Below are 21,856 nucleotides of genomic sequence, written 5' to 3'. Positions count from 1 at the left end.
CGTTTCAATCAAGAAGATTCTACTCCAATTTACTGTGACAATAGCTCTACTATCAAGCTGTCCAAAAATTCAGTTTTACATGGAAGGAGCAAACACATTGATGTTAGATAACATTTCTTGTGTGACCTTACGAAGGAGAAAATAGTTGATCTTATTTACTGCAGAAGTGAGGATCAAGTTGCTGACTTGTTCACAAAGCCCCTCAAATTAGCTGCGTTTCAAAAGCTCAGAAAATTGCTTGGAGTATGCAGTATGGAAGAATCTGTGCAAGGAAGGGTGCTTTGAAACCGAGCATCATTAAACTTATGTTGAAAACATTAGTTTAAGGGAGGGTGTTGAAATAACCTGTCCAGCTATCAATAAATTAGCTAGACCACGTTCTTAGGCTCTGCAATATTTAATTTACTTGTTTCAGCCCATGGTTGTCCTGGTCTTTAGGAGTTTCTTTGTTATCTCTTTGCACGTTCTACTTAGTGCCTGATTTTGTGTTGCTTTCTGTTATGTATCAGCCTATATAAAAACAACTTCAGTGGTCATGAATAAAGTATGTAGAAAAAGCATTTTCTCATCTTCTTTTGATAATTTAGCTGACAACAGAAACTGGCCTAGAGTTCAGTTCATAGTGATTTAGTTCATGAGGTGCTATAGATCACATGGGTATGAGAAGCTTGCTTTTGTTAGCCATCAATTTTGACATTACGATCAGAACAAGAGAAGACCAAAAATTTTATAGACAAATAGGACAAGAAATAGCCATTGACTATTGACAGATTCCTTAATAAAATATCAGAACTTGGCTACCAATACGTTTATGTTATAGTGTTAGTATTTGTTGACAGTTTTCCTTAACTTGATTTCCTCTTGGTCAATGAAGGCCACCGAGCACATTTTCCATGTTTGATCTGGAGTGCTAAAATATGTTTGGTTGCGGAGTAATTTAAAAGTAGCCGCCTTATTTGGAAGCATAGCTTGTAGATTTGGTTGGAGTGATCAATAATGTCAACGTTGAGGGAAAGAGCTGGTATGAAACAAAGTGCCTAAAACAACAGGCGGAGGATTTCTGGATAACATTTCCAAAGAGAAAAAGGTAACTTTGAGGATTGCCTTTAAGAGTTATTGAGGGAAAGAACAAGTAGATGGAAAACAAAACATCAATCTGTCTTCTAATTATTTCTCTTCTGGATTTGGTGGAAAAGGTCAATACTTTGAACAAAAGGGAGAGTTTCCTACAACCTTTTGTAATGAGTTATTTATAAATGAAAGAATATAGCATCAATATGAGCAATATGCTAAGCCCTAAGCCAGCAATATTGCAGAAACTCAGTGATGCAGAAGTAATGAAATAGAGATGGGAAGTACCTTTTGAAGAACAAGTCAAGGAATAAGGCTTATCACGATAATAATAAGTGAATTCATCAGTATCAGGGTCATATCCACACAGTCCACCTGAGTTTTTACATTTGTCACATAAGCTATTCTTTGAGTTCCATTGCAAATCAAAACCCTCTCTAAGAGTTTCACTCACATTTGCTGCAGCTGTATAATTTAAGAACGAAAATGCTGACGGTCTCCCCGGAATAGTAACGTTTCTGGCACAATCTCCGAAGTAAATGCTAATGGCTGCTATCACGTAACCTGTTAACATACTATTGGTAGCTAAGTAGCACGGAAATGGAAACGTCGAAACGTGGAAACGGAGAAACGGAAATGTCGAAACGCATTTTTTCAAAAATATAGGAAACGGAAACGTGGAAAAATGTATAAATATTAAAAATATTGGGATTATTTATAAATACCAAATTTTTATAAGAAAATACAATACTCTGCATTTGAAAAAAATAAATAACACAACAATGGGACACTTTTTCCAATTCTTCCAAGAAGTATTTACAATCCAACGCTAACATGAATAAAATTTAAACCAGACAGCACTAATTTCTGAATGAATATTTTACTGTCCACTCTTTTCTTACTTTTTTCCCTCTGCATATTTGAAACTTTTCTCTGGATTTTTCTCTTGTTATTCTAACCTTCTTTTGATCTTCAAAATTCTGATAACAAGATGCATCACATGTTCCTTTAATAACTACTTGAGAAACTCTTTTTACCAAAGACTGATTCATATCTCTACAGTTTAATCGTCAAATTGAATATTGAAGACAAATATGAAGATTGCAGAAGAATATGAAGATTAAAGAATAACGTAATAGATTCGCCTGAGACTTTGAGCCGCCAGAGGTAGTGAGGAGTTAAGATGCTGCGCTGGAGTCGGAGTCGGAGACTATGAGGAGCTGAGACATATGCTTGGGATGGAGAGATGTTAGGTTACTGGAAATTGAATGAAACTGGGAATGAGGAAGAAACATATTGCTTTGGGACGTTTCCTATGCTTGGGGATATGTCAAGAAATGCGTTTCGTATTTTTGCAAAATAACCGAAACGGGCCCGAAACGTTTCGTACCGGTTTCGGGCCGTTTCGGAAACTTGGGAACGCACTACACTGTGCGTTTCCGTGCTTCCTTGATTGGCAGCATCGTCGCCCCATATGAAATAGTAATTATTGGTGTCTGTCTCTTCCGGGCTGCTATTAAACTTTAAGGGAAGCAGCACCGAGATGTCATTTCCAAGAGGAGGACAACCATAATACAGCGTTACATTTTCTGTATTGGAGGTATAATTAAAGAACCAGGGATCTATAGTACCGGTGACAGGGCTTCCGGAACAATTGTTATCCCAGTAATCTTCTATAGCAATTGTGACAGTCCAAGAGACGTTATTTACTTCAAGCACTCTGTAGATTACTCCGTAGTTTTTTGCCATGATAGTGATCTCTGCAACCTCGCCTAGGCAGTTCAACTCATAAGTTGGGTGCCCACAAAACTCTGGCCTACCCGCTCCCCAAAAAGGGTATTCGAGATTCTCCAAGTTTGCACAGCGAAAAGGGGCGCTACAATTTTCATATTACGCATCAATGGTTGACACAGATGTTGGGACTTGGACTAAGATGAAGATTATGGTGATGGTGGAGAACAAGCACAGGTTTGGAGAGAGATGAAGAGCCATTTTGAGAGAGAGACAGAGAGATATCAATTATACTGGAGGTAGATAAGTTAGCGTTTCACATCTTCCCGTCATAGAAAATTAATTGTTGAATTTGACTCAGTAAGGTCTTTAGTATTCCTGATGGGAAGCTTCTGTTGTAAGTTAGTGTGCCCGTTCACGCCAGTTGAAGTAGCCTAGAAAATTAAATATTCTAAACATTGGCCATTTAGTATTTATATAGTGATGCTGTATTTTCTATATTTCCAGGCGTAACCTGGATGAAATCAGCTATATGTAGTTCTACCGCTGAGATCAGCTGTTAAAGAGACCTCAATATCAAAACTGGAGCAAACGAATTGAGCTGATAAAGGAGACAAACCTGGAGGTCCTGGACTAGATAAACATTCAATTGCATTGGGCTGATCACGGCAAAAGCAAACGAATTGACTCTCGGTAGAGTTGTATCCGCAAACCCGCCAGAGTTGACACATGTGTTGCACTGGTCGTTCCCTAAAATCCATTGCACTTCGAAGCCTTCATCTAACGTATCGTTGACGAAATTTCTACCTTGGTCAAGTTCCTGAGCAGTTGTTTCAAGAACTGGAACAATGACACTGCAATAGCAACTTCCTATAAGTGGGTCAACTGGAGAACTCTGGGGCACATACAAGACATTCATGCTGGTACCATTTACAGCACAGTCAGAAGAGACAATGAAGGGGTCAGGGCGAATAGGACAACCATAGTATAGGGTGAGGTTCCTTTGTCCCGGGGCATAACTGAAGCGGGTGAAATCAATGGTGGTGTTGAAGAGATTAGTTGGACAAATGCTATACCAGAAATCATCCCTAGCGACCTTCAGAGTCTGTGTGGTTTGATTAATGCCAAGAATTCGAAACATATTCGACAACATCTTGATCTTTAGAATGCCATCTTGGCACTCCATCTGGAAACCCAATAGACCACAGTAATCTGCACGGTTTACGCCCCAGAAAGGGTAGTAGATATCTATGCTTTGGTTTCCACAGTACACAGGAAGACTGCAGTTTGTGAATCGATAATCATCTGCACATGAAGATTTTTGAGTATTGAAGATGAAAATGAGGAAGAAGATGGTCGAGAGATAATCAGGTTGCATCATTTGAGAGAAATTAAAGGAGAAAAGAGTAGGTAGATGATCCAAATAAGAGTATGAATACAAAACTACCAAAGCTCTTATGAAAGTGAAGGAATTGAGAGGACTTTGCAACAGCTCTTAGAGAATATCAAGCTTGATTGGTAATTAGTCCTGGGTGTTAGTTAGCTAACATTAAATAGACTTAGATTATAACTAATCATGAAAAGTCTACATTCTATTGAAAATTTTTTATGATTGTCAAAAAAAGTTTATCTGATTTATAATAGATAGACACAGGACGGCTACCATTTAAAATAGTCTTCTCTATTATAATCATAGAATACATATAATATCCTTAAATCTGACTTGACTGGGAAGGAATTAAGATGTCTTACCAGTTCTGATATTAAAATAGTGCTTCCTACTTGAACAAATGAATTAATTTTTGAACAAGGACTGCCTACCTAATTTCTAGAATAGAAATATCTCTACTCATGCTTGTAAAATAATAAGTTACCAGGCAGAAAAAAGTGGCAAATAATATACCTAAATGACATCAATGAACAGAGCTTCTAGAAAATTTAATCTAATTCAACTGTGTGACTTTGTTTATTGAAACTGCAGTAGCTAAGACGGCCATATTTGTGAGTTTTTATCTGTTGATGAGTTGTTATTGAGCAAGAAATCCTATCATAAAGGTAAACTTATGAGCTTATCTGACTTTGCAGTTGTATGGACTCTTTCAAACTTTTAACTACTCTGTATGATGACAAACATATTACTTGTAATACTTTATTATGATTGCTAAATCCAGGATGACGATATTGAAAGAGATGGCCTAACTTATTCTGATTTCTGCATAAGAACAAGCTAGTTTTAGTTCCGGAAATGCATATTGTGTACACAAGCTGTTTAGCTTTGTTCCGCTTTGGTCATATAAAATAATGTTATGTACACCCAGTTTTAAATGCTAACTGAATATTCAAATGATATACCAATACATGATTCCATTCAATTCAGTATCCAATTGATTATTTAAAATCGGATGCACATAATTTTATTAATTGTAATAATAATAGTAGTCTTTTAATATCTACAAAGTAGCACGGAAACTTACAATGGGGTGCGTTTCCACGTTTCTGAAACGTTTTCGTTTCCGAAACTTGTAGGAAACGTTTTGGGTTATTTCAAAATTTTTGAAAAATTTTGAAACATGTTTCTTTTAGAAGAAAAATCGTGAAATCGATTAAAATACATATCTTTTGTATTTTCAAACAAAAAATGTCTTTAAATCTTATATTAAATTCATCTTTTCCCTGACATATCATATAGATTAGTGTGTATTATTGTTTTTTTCTTAAATATCTACATGTGTTTGCTCAAGAATAATTTATAATAGGTTCTATGATTCTATTCTATATTATTTTTTCTCTTCATTCTTTTTTTATTATTTATTTTTATATTACACAAGTTTATGTGTTTTTGTTATACAAAATTTAGTATTTATAAAAACACCCTTATATTTATAAAAACACCATTATATTTTTCATATTTGTAAGTTTTTCCACGTTTCCGTGTCCTATATTTTTTAAAAAATGCATTTCCATGTTTCCGTTTCTGTGTTTCCATGTTTCTCTGTTTCCGTTTCCGTGCTACATAGAATATCTACTACCAGTTAATATGTGTAAATTGAGAAGTCATTTTGAGGTACTGACCTGCTGCTGGATGAAATGATCCGGAATCAAAGGATAACCGCAACTTCCACCGCACTGCAAACATTTATCACAGAATTCCGAACCTTTCACCTTCCATTTCACCTCAAATCAACGTTTCAGGGCTTCTTCCAGATGTGATAGGCTTTTTCCAAACGCCCCGGCTAAAAATTTTTCTGGAACTGTAATGTTCACACTAACATAACGGGGCAGAACATGGCCTCCTATTGTTATTGTGTCATGATCTTTGAGGATGATGTCTTCAGAAGAACAAGGAAACTTTTCTTCACCATTTTTAAAACCATAACGTAATGTCAGGATCTTATACCCTTTCAAAATTTCGAAAAGTTCTGAAATGCTGGTATTGAGTAAATTAGATACATTGGATTGACAGATTCCATAGTCGTAGATATCCTTTCTTGCAATACTGAGAACTTGCGTTGTCTCATTCATACTGAAAACAAAATACTTTACCTTTTTGATCGTCAACGTAGTCTCCGCATTCTCACAACTCAATTGGAAGTCAGGAATCCGACCACAATGATGGGGAGGGTCATCTCCCCAGAAAGGATAACCGGCGGTGATGTGCCCACAACTGAATGGACGGCTACAAGCTTTGACGATATCAGCATTGCCCAAAGATAACTGAATATTGACAGAAACAACCAAAAGGAAACAAAGAAAAGAAACAATAGGCGCCGGGGAGAAGAGCTGGAAACTCATTTCTCATAGAAATGGTGTCTAGCGAGAATGAATCGTGAGTTAACTGAATCAAATGATGGTAAGCAAATATAGAAAAAATTACGAGTCACATCACATCTTCGGAAGATTAAAGGAAAGAAACACAAAGACTTGGAAATTTTGGGTGTTAATTGACTTGAAGACTTCGTTTTAACGTACTCCATTTTCTTCCAACCTTAGTTTGCTTTTGGTTGCAAAGACTTAGTCCAACTACTATAAAGTCTTCTTATATGAAGCAACGAGGATCAAAAAAGTGAAACTGTGATCTAGTTATCAAATTCACGATCACTAAATCAGTTAAATTAATAGTTTAATCTTATATATTCTTTTTTTTTGGTTTGGTTAAGTTATACTTTTACTACTCAATCTACCCCTTAGAGCAAGATATAGAAAAACTTGTCCTTGGGAAAAAGTTACAAGAACTTGTAGTCTTGGCTATGGCGTGTTTCACAAGTGGGTTGAAGTTTTCATCTTTGGTCCTTATTCTTTTGTAGAAAAATTTTACATATGTGTAAGACGGACTAATTAACTTATGTTTAAAGAAAAAGCAAAGCACAAATTTAAGTCATATGAACCAAAGACTTGAGTGTAGGTCTATACGCGTTAACACTCAAGACCAAACTCCTGAAATGAAGAGGAGACCTTGTTTAAGGTTGCCCCCACTAGACGAGAATTTCAAAGCTTTTACTGTAAGGGGATGATATGCAGAAAGAAAAGACTGCCCTCTGTCAAACTAAACACAGAAAGAGCCAAATATTTTTCGCTAGAATTTAGTCAAATTTCTGAAAGTATATTCAACTGGACTCTTAATTACAAGTTTGAATATTATATTTGTCTTGGATTCATACGCAGCATAACGTGCTGCCTGCGCCAAAAACCCTATTTGGGTAATTTTCTTATTGGCCGATTCTTGATGTGGTGAACAAGCAATGGTTAGAAGAGTGCACTGTCTTGATCAATTAAAAACCAATTAGTCAAAGTCTTAATTAAAGAATTAATAATGCAATATGACCTGACAAATACTAGTTTAATAGAAATAATCAATTGCCTGGAACCACTAATCTGCGTACATATTATCGAAAGGCCATATGAAGTGATTTTGTTAAAGTTGTGTGTCGATAGTTGGAGAAGTTGTTAGCAAGATTAAGACTTAGTATTTCTGTTATGTTTGTTTTATTTTCTACTGTATATTGTTAGTTAGGTTTCTGCTCTGTATTTCTTTTTTTTTTTTTTGTTAGTGGCTTAAAAATTGTTTCTGGCTAAGATTGTATAGCCATATTCCACTTTTATAGCTTTTCTGCTATTATTAAGTTTGTACTTAAGTACACTTTGATTCAATGAAATAATATATTAGTAGCAAACTTTTATTAAAACAATAGCTTCCGTTTCCAATAAAACATTTTTGTTATTTCTTTTACCTTCAGCCTCAATGTTAGAATTTATGTTTCCAACAAATTGGTATTAGAGTTGTTTTTTCTTAAGGGACTATGACTGTTTGAGTGTTCACCACAAACAAAACAAATCTCAACTCGTTCACAAACAAACCATCACACCAACATGGATTCAAAAGTATCATGCTCAATGGTTGTTCCTCCCATGTTTGATGGAGAGAATTATCAGGTTTGGGTAGTTATAATAGAAGCTTTTCTTGATGAAGGTGATGTTTGGGAGGTTTTTGAGGAAGACTACGAGGTTCTTCCACTGCCTAACAACCTAACTCTTGCACAACTCAAAAGTCACAAGGAAAAGAGGTAAAAGAAGTTGATGGCAAAGGCTTGTGTATTTGTTGTTGTATTACCATCAATCTTCACTAGAATTATGATCTTGAAATCAACCAAAGAAATATGGGGTTTTTTTAAGGAAAAGTATGATGGCAATGAGAGTATAATCAAAGGAATGCAAGCGAAAAATATGATATGGGAGTTTGAAATGCAAAGAATAAAGGAGTTAGAGACAATCAATGAGTACTTTGACAAACTTTTAAGCAATGTCAATAGGGTAAGGTTGCTTAGTACTGAATTTTCTTATTCTAGAATTGTTCAGAAAATTTTGTCATAGACCTTGAAAAATTTAAGGCTACAATTTCCTCATTAGAAAACTCTAAAGATTTGTCAAGCATCATCTTGGAAGAATTGTTGAATGCATTACAAGCTCAAGAACAAAGAAGGCTTATAAGGTTGGAAGGCTCAATAGAAGGAGCCTTGCAAGTTAAGCTTCAAATCAATCATAGCACCAAAGCAACGAAGAAGAAAGGAAAAAAAGAAAAATGCAAATGCAAATGCAAATGCGATTGGTGCTAATGATAACAACAACGATAGTGGCAACAATAACAACAATTATCCTCTCTGTCAGCATTGTGGCGAGAAAGGTCATCATCCTTTTAAAAGTTGGAGAAGGCTAGATGCGAGATGCAACAAATGTAATTGTACAAGACACCATGAGAAAATCTATTGGAATAGCATTCCTCAGAAGAATGAAGCTAAAGTGGTAAATAAGCAAGAGGTCAAAAAACAATTGTTTGTAACCACATGCTTTGTTGATTACATTTCCAGTGTAAGCTAGCTCATTGACAATGGATGCACTAACCACATGACTAATGATCAGAAAATTTTGAAAGAGCCTGATGAGTCTAAAGTGTCAAAGGGCAAAATTGGTAATATGGAATATATTGTTATCAAAGACAAAGGGACGATAGCTATTAAAAGCTATACAGGCACAAAACTTATCACTGATGTTTTTTTGATATCCAAAATTGATCAAAATTTGTTAAGTGTGGACAACTTTTGGAGAGAGGTTGCAAAGTTATTTTTGAGAAAAAGAAATGTCTAATCAAGTATGCAAATGATCATGATATGTTCAAAATCAAAATGAAGGGTAAAAGCTTCTTATTGGATCTAATGGAGAACGAGCAAGCTGCATTCCCTAGTTTAGTTAATAATATTAAGCTTTGGCATAGGAAGTTAGGGCACTTCAATCATGAAACACTTTTACATATGAAAAAAATGAAATTGGTGCATGGCTTACCTCCATTGGAAAATTTTTTATCAAATTGTAATGTATGTTACTATGACAAGCAATCAAGACTGCCATTTTCACAAATAGCTTGGAGAACATCATAAAAGTTGCAGTTAACTCACATTGATCTTTGTGGACATCTAAAAACTCCATATTTAAAATGGCGTAAATATTATATTGTCTTTATTGATAATCTAACTAGACTGTGTTTGATTTACTATCTAAGATTTAAGTTAGAGGTTGCAAGAGTATTTTGGAGGTTTAAAGCATGGATTGAAAATTAGAGTGGTTGCAAGATTTAAGTTTTAAGATTAGACAATGGTAAGGCGTATAAATCATAACAGGTCAATATATTCTGTGATGAGGCTGGCATTAGGCATCAATTGACAACCCTCTACACTCTTTAGTAAAATAGAGTGAGTGAAGGGAAAAATAGAACCTAAGAGAGATAGCAAGGTGTTTGTTACATGACAAAGGTTTGCCTAAAATATTTTGGGTAGAACCAGCAAATACCACTATTTTTTAAATAGGCTTCCCTTTAAGGCTATAAAAGGGAAAAATCCATTCAAGGCTTGGTATGGCTACAAACCATATTTAGTAAACCTTAAAATTTTTGGTTGCATTTGTTATTCACATGTTCCCTAAGTGAAAAAGGACAAGCTGGATAAGTAGGTAAAACTAGACATTTTTATTGGGTACAACACTGTCTTTAAGACTTATAGAATTTTTCAATCTCAAAATGGGAAAATTCTTTTAAGTAGAGATGTTCAATTTATGGAGGATAAATAATAATGTTAGGAATCAGAAAAAAGGAAATCAAAATATTGTTATCCCATTGAATCATGGAGAAGAAGTTGATCAGCTAGCTATCAGAGGCACTAGATGATGTGTGTATGAAATACATACAAATAGGGTTATAATAGTATAGTTTTAAAGTGAATTTTGGTCCATTTTGTCAAATTCTTTAAGTTTTATTTAATCTTGATGGCTTGATCTTATTTTATTCTTTGAATTATATTTTTAGATGATATGGAGTCATTCAAGCCCTTTTTAGAGTGAAAATGGAAGCTTAAAGAAGCAAATAAGAAGGGTTTACATCAGGAGGCAGAGAGTAATTATGGGCAGTTTTATAGTCACAATTGGTGCTCATAATTACTAGGTGTAAATAAAAAAAACAAAAAATAGGGTTAAATGACAGGTATAAAAAGAAAATTACATCTTCTTCATGGGGGGAACAAAAAAATACAGCAGCCCAAAGGATTTTTAGAGAGAAAAAACTCCAAGAAACAAGTAGAAGAGGGAAGATCTAAGATTAAAGATAGAAGACCCAAGAGAATCAAGATTTGAAAACCTTAGAGTTTTTCTTATCTCTCTTATTATCTTCTTTTATTGATTCAAAATGTCTCTCTCTCCAATTTTATTTTGTAGTTTGAACTTTATAGCCATGAATAGTTAATTTCCTTTGCTAGGGTTTATGATGAATCTATAAATTCTCAAGGATTATGTAATGGGTTTTGATTTTTAATTAATGATGATGAATGTTTGATTTAGTAATTGTGATTTTAACTTCTTGTTTGGTGTTAGAGCCCAATACCATGTTTGTTTGTAAATTGGAGTGTGATATTGAGAAATACATACCTAATTAGTTCATGCCTTTGCTAAACCTAGGGATTTATTTAGAGATGAATATAAATCTTTTGTGGGCAAATTGATTGTCATAGAAATTAATGAGTTTTGATTAATAACATACCACGAAAGTAGGTAAGCTTTTAATCTTAACGCACCTAATTAACCTTGAGAGAGGAATTGGGTAAAATAGGATAATCAACCATCAACAATTCATCTTATCATTGATTTTAATTGGATTCGTTACTGATTTTTGAGTAATTGATAGTGAAAGCATAAACCCTAGGTTTCTCTATAATTAGTATTTCACTTTTAATTTGCTAGGTGATTATTTTCCTTTGTTAATTTTGATTTAGTTAGTTGCTTTATTTTATTATTTTTAATTCAATCCCAATCCATAACATTTCTATTTCTCTAGCTAATTTAAACTACAAAACAAGCTAGTATTCGACAACCAATCTCTATGGGATCAACATCTTTCTATATTACTTGATTGACTCGTATACTTGCGAGCCATTGACAATAAGTTTTTGGCACCGTTGTCGGGGATTGGTGTTTTGTTGATATTAGTATAATTTGTAGTTTAGCTAGACTAGAGTTTAATTTTATTATATTTTTGTTCTATTTGATTTCTAGTTGTCTTTGTTCTTTCTTTGTAGGTACTCTATTGGTTTATGACCAAATCTCAAAATCTAGAATTATTGGATTTTGACCCAGAAATCGAGAGAACCTTTAGAAGATGTAGAAGAGAAAGACGAGTAAGACAAAAAGTTTCAATGGAAGATAACATCAACAATTAGCGAGCTCTTTGTGATTATGTTGTACCTACTACACATGATGGTTATTCTAGTATAGTGAGGCCCACTGTGGTTGCTAACAATTTTGAGATTAAACCTTCTATTGTTCAGATGGTGTAACAAAACCAATTTAGAGGGTTAAAAAATGAAGATCCACATGTCTACCTGTCACATTTCTCTCAGATATGTGACACTTTCAAAATGAATGGAGTTTCTGAAGATGCAATCAAATTGAGGTTATTTCCATTTTCTTTGAAGGATAGGGCAACATCTTGGTTGGATTATAGGGCACCTAGTGCATTCACTACTTAACAAGCACTTTCTGAAGCCTTTCTTGCAAAATATTTTCCACCTGGTAAAATGGTTAAATTGAGAAATGAGATTGCCACCTTTTACCAAAGGGATGATGAGTCTTTATATGAAGCTTGGGAAAGGTTCAAAGATCTATAGAGACAATGTCTCTATCATGGTTTGCCTGACTGGCTAGTTGTTCAAACCTTCTATAATGGTCTTTCTCACTCGTTGAAAAGTATTTTGGATACAGCTGCTAATAGGTCATTAATGGGTAAAACATCCGACGTAGCTTTGCATTTGATTGAAGAAATGACTTCCAATAGTTATTGATGGCCTAATGATAGAGCTAGTTAAAGAAGACATTTGGGAGTACATGAAGTGGATGGAATTACTATGGTGAATGCTAAGTTGGATGCATTAACAAAGAAATTGGAGAGATTAGATATGAAGGTTGTAAGAACTTCTAGTTGTGAGAATTGTGGAGGGGATCATGCGAGCTTTGAATGCCAAATGGGTACCCACTATGCACCTGAGCCTACAAATGAGCAAGTGAATTTTCTTAATTATAACCAAAGGGGACATGGTAATCCTTACTCAAATACATATAACCTAGGTTGGAGGAACCACCTAAACTTTGCATGGTCAAACCAAGCCAATACTTCTAACCCAAACTAGAATTTTAAGCAGCCACCTCCCGGATTCCAAGCTAGAAACATTAACCCCTATCCTTTACATCATCTTCAGCCTCCTCAAGAGCAAAAATCAAATATAGAATTGATGATGGAGAATTTCATTCTTGCCCAAAAACAAAAGGCTGATGCTTAAGATGAAACAATTAGACAACTTACTACTAAGGTGGATCAATTGGCCATACATAATAAGATGCTTGAAGTACAATTGGGCCAACAAGTAAGTACTTCCAATTCTAGGGAAATAGGAAAACTACCTAGCCAACCTCAAAATCCAAGGGAGCATTATAAGGCAATTGTCACCAGAAGTGGTAAACAATTAGGTGAACCTATAGGCAAGGTTGAAAATGAGCTTGATAAGCAAAAGGACGTTGAAAAGTCTAGTGAAGAAGATACGTTGAAGAAAAAGGTTGAGAGAAATATCCAAGAAGCCCCTGAAAAGCAAGTTTCATCCAAAACATATTCAACACCTTTGTCTTTCCCTCAAAGGTTCCAAAAGGCAAAGCTTGATCAACAGTTTGGAAAGTTTTTGGATGTTTTCAAGCAGATACATCTTAATGTTCCTTTTATGGAGGCTATAACTCAAATGTCGGTGTACGCTAAGTTTCTCAAAGATATCCTCTCAAATAAAAGGAAACTTGAAGAATTCGAAATGGTGACTCTCTCAAAGGAATGCAGTGCTATTTTACAAAATAAGCTACCACCAAAGCTTAAGGATCTAGGGAGTTTTTCTATTCCTTGTGTAGTTGGTAAAGAATCTTTTGAAAAAGCTTTATGTGATCTTGGTGCAAGTATAAGTTTAATTCCTTTATCTATTTGCAGGAGATTGGAGCTTGGAGAATTAAAACCTATAACAGTGACCCTGCAATTGGCGGATAGATCCATAAACTATCCTACAGGGATAATGGAAAATGTGCCAATTAAAGTTGGAAAATTTTATATCCCCGTAGACTTTGTGGTTTTGGAAATGGAAGAGGATATTCAAGTTCCTCTTATTCTGGGAAGACCATTCTTAGCCACAACATGAGCAATCATTGACGTTAAAAATGGAAAACTCACTTTTGAGATTGGAGATGAGAAAGTAGAGTTCAATATTTTTCGAATGTCAAAGCAACCTAATATTGTGAATTCTTGTTGTAGGGTTGACATTATTGATGATTGCGTGAAAGAAGTCTTTATCAAGAAATACCCTGAGGATCCACTCGAGTTGTGCATTATTCACAGAGCTTTAGTCAAAGATGAAAATATGGAAATTGCAGCCTGTGCTCAGCTTATGGAAGTAAATCCTAAGGTTGCTCCCATTTTGAATTTCAAGTATGAAGAACTCAAGACAGGTAACCATTCTCTTCCTTCTCTTAAAGCGGAAGATGCACCTAAGGTAGATCTTAAACCACTTCCTGCTAATTTGAGGTATACTTTTCTTGGCCCTAATTCTACTTATCCTGTGATTATAAATGCTGAATTAAATGATGAACAAGAAGATAAATTGCTTAGAGAACTTATAGCATATAGAAAAATCATTGGTTATAACATTCATGATATCAAGGGAATAAGCCCTACTATTTGCATGCATCGCATCCATATGCTTGATGATTTCAAACCTACCATTGAACATCAAAGAAAATTGAATCCTATCATGAAAGAGGTAGTAAGAAATGAAGTCATTAAATTATTAGATGCAGGGATTATTTATCCCATATCTGATAGCTCATGGGTAAGTCCAGTACAAGTGATACCAAAGAAAGGGGGTGTGACTGTTGTCAAGAATGAGAATAATGATTTAATACCAACTAGGACAGTCACAGGGTGAAGGATGTGTATTGATTATAGAAAGCTTAATAGTGCCACCTGTAAGGATCATTTTCCCTTTCCTTTTATTGATCAAGTTTTGGAGAGACTAGCAAACTATTCTTATTTTTGCTATCTATATGGGTATTCGGGATTCTTTCAAATCCCCATTCACCCAGAAGACTAGGAAAAGACCACTTTCACATGCCCTTATGGCACATTTGCCTATAGGCGTATGCCTTTCGGTCTTTACAATGCATCTACTACCTTTCAAAAATGTATGATATCTATATTTTCTGATTTTGTTGAGCGAATTATGGAAGTGTTTATGGATGATTTTTCTGTGTATGGAACATCCTTTGATGATTGTTTGCTTAACTTATCTAAGGTTTTGTAGAGGTGCGAAGAGGTCAATTTAGTGCTTAATTGGGAAAAATGTCATTTTATGGTGAAAGAAGGGATAGTTCTTGGGTATAGAGTCTCACAAAGGGGGATTGAGGTAGATAAAGCAAAAGTAGAAGTAATTGAGAAGATGCCTCCACCAACATCCGTAAAAGGAGTTTTGAGTTTTCTTGGCCATGTTGGGTTCTATAGGTGTTTCCTTAAGGATTTTTCAAAAATTGCTAAACCTTTGTCTAATTTACTTGCTAAAGATGTTCCTTTTAACTTTGACCAACATTGTCTTAATTCTTTTTGCAAGTTAAAGGATGCATTGATTTTAGCTCCCATTATACAACTGCTAGATTAGAGTTTACCTTTTGAAGTAATGTGTGATGCTAGTGACTTTGCTGTAGGGGCAGTTTTGGGGCAAAGGAAAGATAAAAAGATTTATGCAATTTACTATGCCAATCACACTTTGGATGAAGCACAAGTTAACTATGCCACCACTGAGAAAGAATTTCTTGCAGTTGTGTTTGCTTTTGATAAGTTCAGGTCTTATTTAATAGGGTCTAAGGTCATAGTCTACACAGATCATTCAACCATTAAATATCTCTTAAATAAGAAGGATGCAAAACCGAGGTTGATTAGGTGGATATTGCTTTTTCAAGAGTTTGACTTAGAAATAAAGGATAAAAAAGGGATAAAAAATATTGTTGCTGATCATTTGTCCTGTTTGGAGCAAGTTAAGAGTGGAGGTTTTGACAAAAGTCTACCTATTGATGACTCTTTTCCAAATGAACAACTTTTAAAGATATCTCATTGGGTAATACCATGGTATGCAGATTACGTGAATTATCTTATGTGTAGTGTATTACCTCCAGAGATGAATCACCAACAAAAGAAAAAGTTCTTGTGGGAGGTGAAAAACTATTATTGGGAAGAGCCACTGCTTTACAAAAGATGTTTTGATGGGATTGTGCGACGTTGCTTACCACAAGACGAGATGGAAAGTGTTCTAACCCATTGTCATTCTCTTGAATGTGGAGGACATTTTAGCGCCACCAAGACAACAGCTAAGGTGCTCCAAAGTGGGTTCTATTGGCCAACTCTTTTTCAAGATGCGAGAAAATTCGTTTTAACATGTAATAGGTGCCAAAGAACTGGAAACATTTCAAGGAGGAATGAAATGCCTTTAAACAGTATACTTGAAATTGAAATTTTTGATGTGTGGGGCATTGACTACATGGGGCCATTTCCTACGTCTTATGAGAATAAATATATCTTAGTTGTTGTAGATTATGTTTCTAAATGGGTTGAGGCACTAACAAGTCCATCCAATGATGCTAGGGTTGTGGTAAAGTTCTTAAAAAAATATATCTTTGCAAGATTTGGGACTCCAATAGCTATTATTAGTGATGGTGGTTCTCACTTTTGTAATCACCTATTTTAGAAATTATTAAAGAGATACGGAGTTACCCATAAGGTTGCAACACCATACCACCCTCAAACTAGCGGGCAAGTTAAGATTTCTAATAAAGAGATCAAGAGCATACTTGAGAAAACCGTAAGTGCTTCAAGGAAAGATTGGAGTTTGAGATTGGACAATGCACTTTGGGCATACCGCACAACCTTTAAAACTCTCATTGGTACATCCCTTTTCTGCTTTGTCTACGGTAAGTCTTGTCATCTTCTAGTAGAGCTAGAGCATCGAGCTTATTGGGCTGCTAAGTTTTTGAACTTTGATTTAAAGAAAACCGATGAAAAATGTCTCCTCCAACTAGATGAGTTAGAAGAATTTAGATTGGACGTTTATGAGAATGCCAAAATATACAAGGAAAGAACCAAAAGGTGGCATGATAAACATATTTTAAAGAAAGACTTCAAAGAAGGTGATCAAGTGTTGCTTTTCAACTCAAGATTGAAGCTTTTTCCAGGAAAACTTAAGTCAAGGTGGTCCGGTCATTTTAAAATCTTAAAGGTATTTACCCATGGGGCTGTTGAGGTGTGGAGTGAAAATTCTGGAACATTTAAGGTCAATGGGCAGAGGTTGAAGCCATATTTTATTGGTGACCAAGTGGAAGTGGAGGTGTCACAACCATTGTCCAATCCCCCAAATTAAGTCTCACAATCGGTCAAGCTAAGGACCCTAAATTAGCGCTCTTGGAAGGCAACCCAAGTTTTTCTTCTCTTAAAGAATTTTCTTTTAGTTTATTGATAAATAATTTTCCCCACATTTAGTTTAAAATTGTTCTTCTTGTTTATTTTAGGTTGATTTTGGAATGTCTAGCAATTGGAGTACAAGTATGGACATGAGGAGTATTTTCAAGTCAAAAGGGGGGTACAATTAAATCTTGCTCAATTTGATGTTTTCATTGGTTGTGATTTGTTTGATTAATTGTGTTCTTACCATTGATCGCATTAATTGGATTTTGTGATTTCTTTGTGGTGTTGAATTGGTTGATAAAGAATGTGAAATTTGAATTTCCTCATAAATTCTATTTTGAGTTGAAGAGAGCAGTGTTTATAGGCACCAAATATGGGCATAAAAGTGCCCGTAATTGGTCTCTGGAAAAAAAATGAGGAAAAGTGTGTTGGGTTGTTCATCTTTCATTTTTTTTACTTATTTATATTTATATTTTATTTTATTTTAGTTTTATTTTGTCTTTTACTTTATTTTATTTTATTTTATTGTTTTATTTTATTTTCTTTCTATCCATATTATATATATATATATATATATATATATATATATATTCGTATATATACGTATATTTGAAACCTTAGTCTTTGTTTTATTTCTCCCATTTCAACGCCGCACTTTCCTTCTCCGTTCTCCCGACAATGACATTTTCTGCTCTCATCTTCTCTTCCAATTTTCACCACACAACCTCCCTTTCTTACTGAATCACCACGTGTCAGGCCCTCCATTCTTGTTGAATAAAAAATTGTCACTTCCAACCCCACCACTTCACCCATCTGAAGCACGCTGACACGTCAGCCTGCTCTGCACAACACTGTAGGTTCTTTCTCTATTTTATGTTGTTCCAGCTTCATCGCAATTTGTTTCTTCTCTGCGCAGCCCCACCATTTCGCACATTTCAAGTTGACGCGTCAGCCTTCAAATTTTTTTCTTAGCTTTAACAACGGCCTCACATTTCCTCCCCTTCAGAACACGTCACTTGTTCCCTCAAATTTTCAATTTTTCCTCCACAACCCAGCCACGCTAAGGCCACACATCAAATTCCAGTTTTTCACATTTGATTTTTCTTGATGTGGATCAAATTTCAGAATGGATACATGTGAGCAATTTATGTTGATTCAATGTGATGTTTTCCTAGTTTAATGATGATTTAGTGTTCAATTTATTGGGTTGCATGTGGTTTATTAATGTGGAGATTTGATGAAAATTTTGATATACAAATTGTTATAATTGCAATATCAAGCTTATTAGAAAAGTGTTGTTGATTTATTCATTATTTGATTTTTTCGTTGATAGAGATTGTTGCATATGTGGATCCATAATTGTTGATAATGTTATTATCTTTCTCTTTTCATTAGTTGGATGTGATTCTTTAGAACCTCTTTTGCTAGATAGTGCAATTTTGTTCATAATTTACTCATTCTAATTTCAGAGACAATGTTTGCATTTTCATCCAATTTCATCACATGAGCTTATACTGATCTAGGGAGTTTTCATTTTTTTTCTTCTTCTCTTATCCATGCTTAGTTATGTTTTCTTTATTACATGTTGAATAAACATTGAGGACAATGTTTGTCTTAAGTGTGGGGGGGAGTCTTTAATGTTAATTTTGCAATTTTATTTTCAATTCTTAGATTAGGTTTATTTTTTATGCAGTTTTTATTTTCAGTTTTAAATTAAGCCCACATTTGTTTATCCCTTCTTTGATTTTGGACTAAATTTTGCAAATTCACTTTTAGTACCTTGAAAGACACATTTGTGAAAATATTTTCAGGTGATATGAATGATTAGAGCACCTTTGGCAATCGAACCCACTTTTTGTTCATAAAAGGCAAAGAGTGTTGAGACATTCATGATTGGTGATAGAGTTACAATTGTTACATTTGTCGTTCAGAGTTTGTTGTGCATGTGGTCAATTTTTTTCGAAATTGTTTATGCTTACTTAGAGAGGGTTTATCCATGCTTAGACATATTTTCTAGTGTCTCACAAGTCCTAGAACTTGTCACTCAATCTTTCGAGGCGAAATAAAAGTTGCTTGCATTGATAAGGGATATGATATAGGCACTTCTTTGATTCTTTGTATACCCCAAATTGCCTTATTCTCTTAGCTAACCTTTATAAATTTTTAATCTCTTGTTAGCCCTTTGAGCCATTTTCTTTTGTCTTTTATTTACAACCTTTTACATTTTCTTTGTTTTAACCCTTAATCACCCACCTAGCTAATAAATATATTAAACATACCCTTTACATGAGTTATATTATTAATGAGATGAGTGGATTTGCATGTGATTTTTAGATCAATTGAAAAGGAAGAATGAAGAAAAATGAGAAAGTCATGGCATTATCATTCTATATGCCCCATGTACAAAGAAATAAGTTTGGGGGATTTTGAGAGAATTATATATATTCATACATGTAGTAAAAAAGAAAAAAAAAAAAAAGAGATATTTAAAGAGGAAAAGAAAATAGAAAAAAAAATCTTTTCACATATTATTAGTGCAATTTATATTCACATTTCTTCCCTATTCTTTATTTTGTAATCATGTAGATCTTTACTTCCTCATTAATAGTATATTCATGTTCATTTGTTAACTCATTTATCCCTTTATTCTTGAACCCATACCCCTCCCCACGTTACAACCTAAATAAAGACCTATTGATCCTTTTGAAATGCATTACACCTTCATTAGTGGAGATAGGTTGTTTGATTTTGCGTATAGGATTTGGTTGACTTTATTTAGAGATCATGAAGATTGCTAAGTACGTATATGCCTATCTGAAGTGCAACAGTTTTGGTGAGACTGATCACTGCACACATTTTCAGTTTGATTTTTGTGACTCTTGTTTTCTTTGGATCCGAGATAGAGTGTTTCTTGCACTTAGGGCTTTTGAAGAGCAAGTTTTGGCTTTTGATTGCATAAGGTCACTTTAAGAATTCAATTACCTAAACCCTATTGATCCTTTCAATTTTCCCTTTTGTTTCACTTCTGTTCCTTTTTGCTTGAGGACAAGCAAGTTCTTAAGTTTGGAGGAGTTTGATGTGTGTATGAAATACACACAAATAGGGTTATAATAGTATAGTTTTAAAGTGAATTTTGGTCCATTTTGTCAAATTCTTTAAGTTTTATTTAATCTTGATGACTTGATCTTATTTTGTTCTTTGAATTATATTTTTAGATGATATGGAGTCATTCAAGCCCCTTTTAGAGTGAAAATGGAAGCTTAAAGAAACAAATGAGAAGGGTTTACATCAGGAGGCAGAGAGTAATTATGGGTAGTTTTATGGTCATAATCGGTGCCCATAATTACTGGGTGTAAATAAAAAAAAAGAAAATAGGGTTAAGTGACAGGTATAAAAAGAAAATTACGTCTTTTTCATGGGGGGAACAAAAAAATACAGCAGCCCAAAGGATTTTTAGAGAGAAAAAGCTCCAAGAAACAAGTAGAAGAGGGAAGATCCAAGATTAAAGATAGAAGACCCAAGAGAATCAAGATTTGAAGACCTTAGAGTTTTTCTTATCTTTCTTATTATCTTCTTTTATTGATTCAAAATGTCTCTCTCTCTAACTTTATCTTATAGTTTAAACTTTATAGCCATGAATAGCTAATTTCCTTTGCTAGGGTTTATGATGAATCTATAAATTCTCAAGGATTATGTAATGGGTTTTGATTTTTAATTAATGATGATGAATGTTTGATTTAGTATTTGTGATTTTAACTTCTTGCTTGGTGTTAGGGCCCAATACCATGCTTGTTTATAGATTGGAGTGTGATATTGATAAATACATACCTAATTAGTTCATGCCTTTGCTAAACCTAGGGTTTTATTTAGAGATAAATATAAATATTTTGTGGGCAAACTGATTGTCATAGAAATTAATGGGTTTTGATTAACAATATACCACGAAAGTAGGTAAACTTTTAATCTTAACATACCTAATTAACCTTGAGAGAGGAATTGGGTAAAATAGGATAATCAATCATCAACAATTCATCTTATCATTGATTTTAATTGGATTCGTTACTGATTTTTGAGTAATTGATAGTGAAATCATAAACCCGAGGTTTCTCTATAATTGGTATTTCACTTTTAATTTGTTAGGTGATTATTTTCCTTTGTTAATTTCGATTTAGTTAGTTGTTTTATTTTATTATTTTTAATTCAATCCCAATCCATAGCATTTCTATTTCTCTAGCTAATTTAAACTACAAAACAAGCTAGTATTCGAAAACCAATCTCTGTGGGACCGACATCTTTCTATATTACTTGATTGACTCATAAACTTCCTAGTCATTGGCAACACTAGACTATTTTTTTTATGTTTATGAAAGATGCAATGTTGCTATTTTAAAGCTTGCAAGGTATGAGGAACTTGAGATGGATCGAAAATGGATAACTACAATGTAGGAAGAGTTGAGAATGATTGAAAAAAGTCAGACATGGAAGCTGGTT

The 21,856-nt window shown here is 34.3% G+C and overlaps 1 protein-coding gene, 1 non-coding gene and 1 pseudogene across 2 annotated transcripts; 1 reads left to right on the top strand and 2 right to left on the bottom strand.

The window, feature by feature from the left end:
- Positions 1-2,325: 2,325 nt before the first annotated feature.
- Positions 2,326-4,180, bottom strand: LOC123197490 (LEAF RUST 10 DISEASE-RESISTANCE LOCUS RECEPTOR-LIKE PROTEIN KINASE-like 2.8). The gene is made up of 2 exons (XM_044611812.1): positions 3,372-4,180; positions 2,326-2,947 (listed from the first exon to the last, which is right to left on the bottom strand). Exons 1-2 carry the CDS (start codon positions 4,178-4,180, stop codon positions 2,326-2,328), a joined length of 1,431 nt encoding a protein of 476 aa, XP_044467747.1.
- An 8,236-nt stretch (positions 4,181-12,416) lies between these two features.
- Positions 12,417-12,523, bottom strand: LOC123198453. Its single transcript, XR_006498035.1, has one exon. It is a non-coding gene; the product is annotated as a small nucleolar RNA R71 (small nucleolar RNA).
- A 703-nt stretch (positions 12,524-13,226) lies between these two features.
- On the top strand, positions 13,227-14,843 carry LOC123197489 (annotated as a pseudogene).
- Positions 14,844-21,856: the final 7,013 nt, after the last annotated feature.

The sequence above is a fragment of the Mangifera indica genome, chromosome 15 (genome assembly GCF_011075055.1).
Source record: "Mangifera indica cultivar Alphonso chromosome 15, CATAS_Mindica_2.1, whole genome shotgun sequence".
Classification (NCBI taxonomy): Eukaryota; Viridiplantae; Streptophyta; class Magnoliopsida; order Sapindales; family Anacardiaceae; genus Mangifera; species Mangifera indica.
This window is presented reverse-complemented; position numbering and strand designations above follow the sequence as displayed.

Coding starts and splice junctions, on each gene's coding strand:
- LOC123197490 (XM_044611812.1), bottom strand. CDS start 4,180: ATGCAACCTGATTATCTCTCGACCATCTTCTTCCTCATTTTCATCTTC. Junction 2,948..3,371: donor GCTCCAGTTTTGATATTGAG/GTCTCTTTAACA, acceptor TGAAAATTGTAG/CGCCCCTTTTCGCTGTGCAA.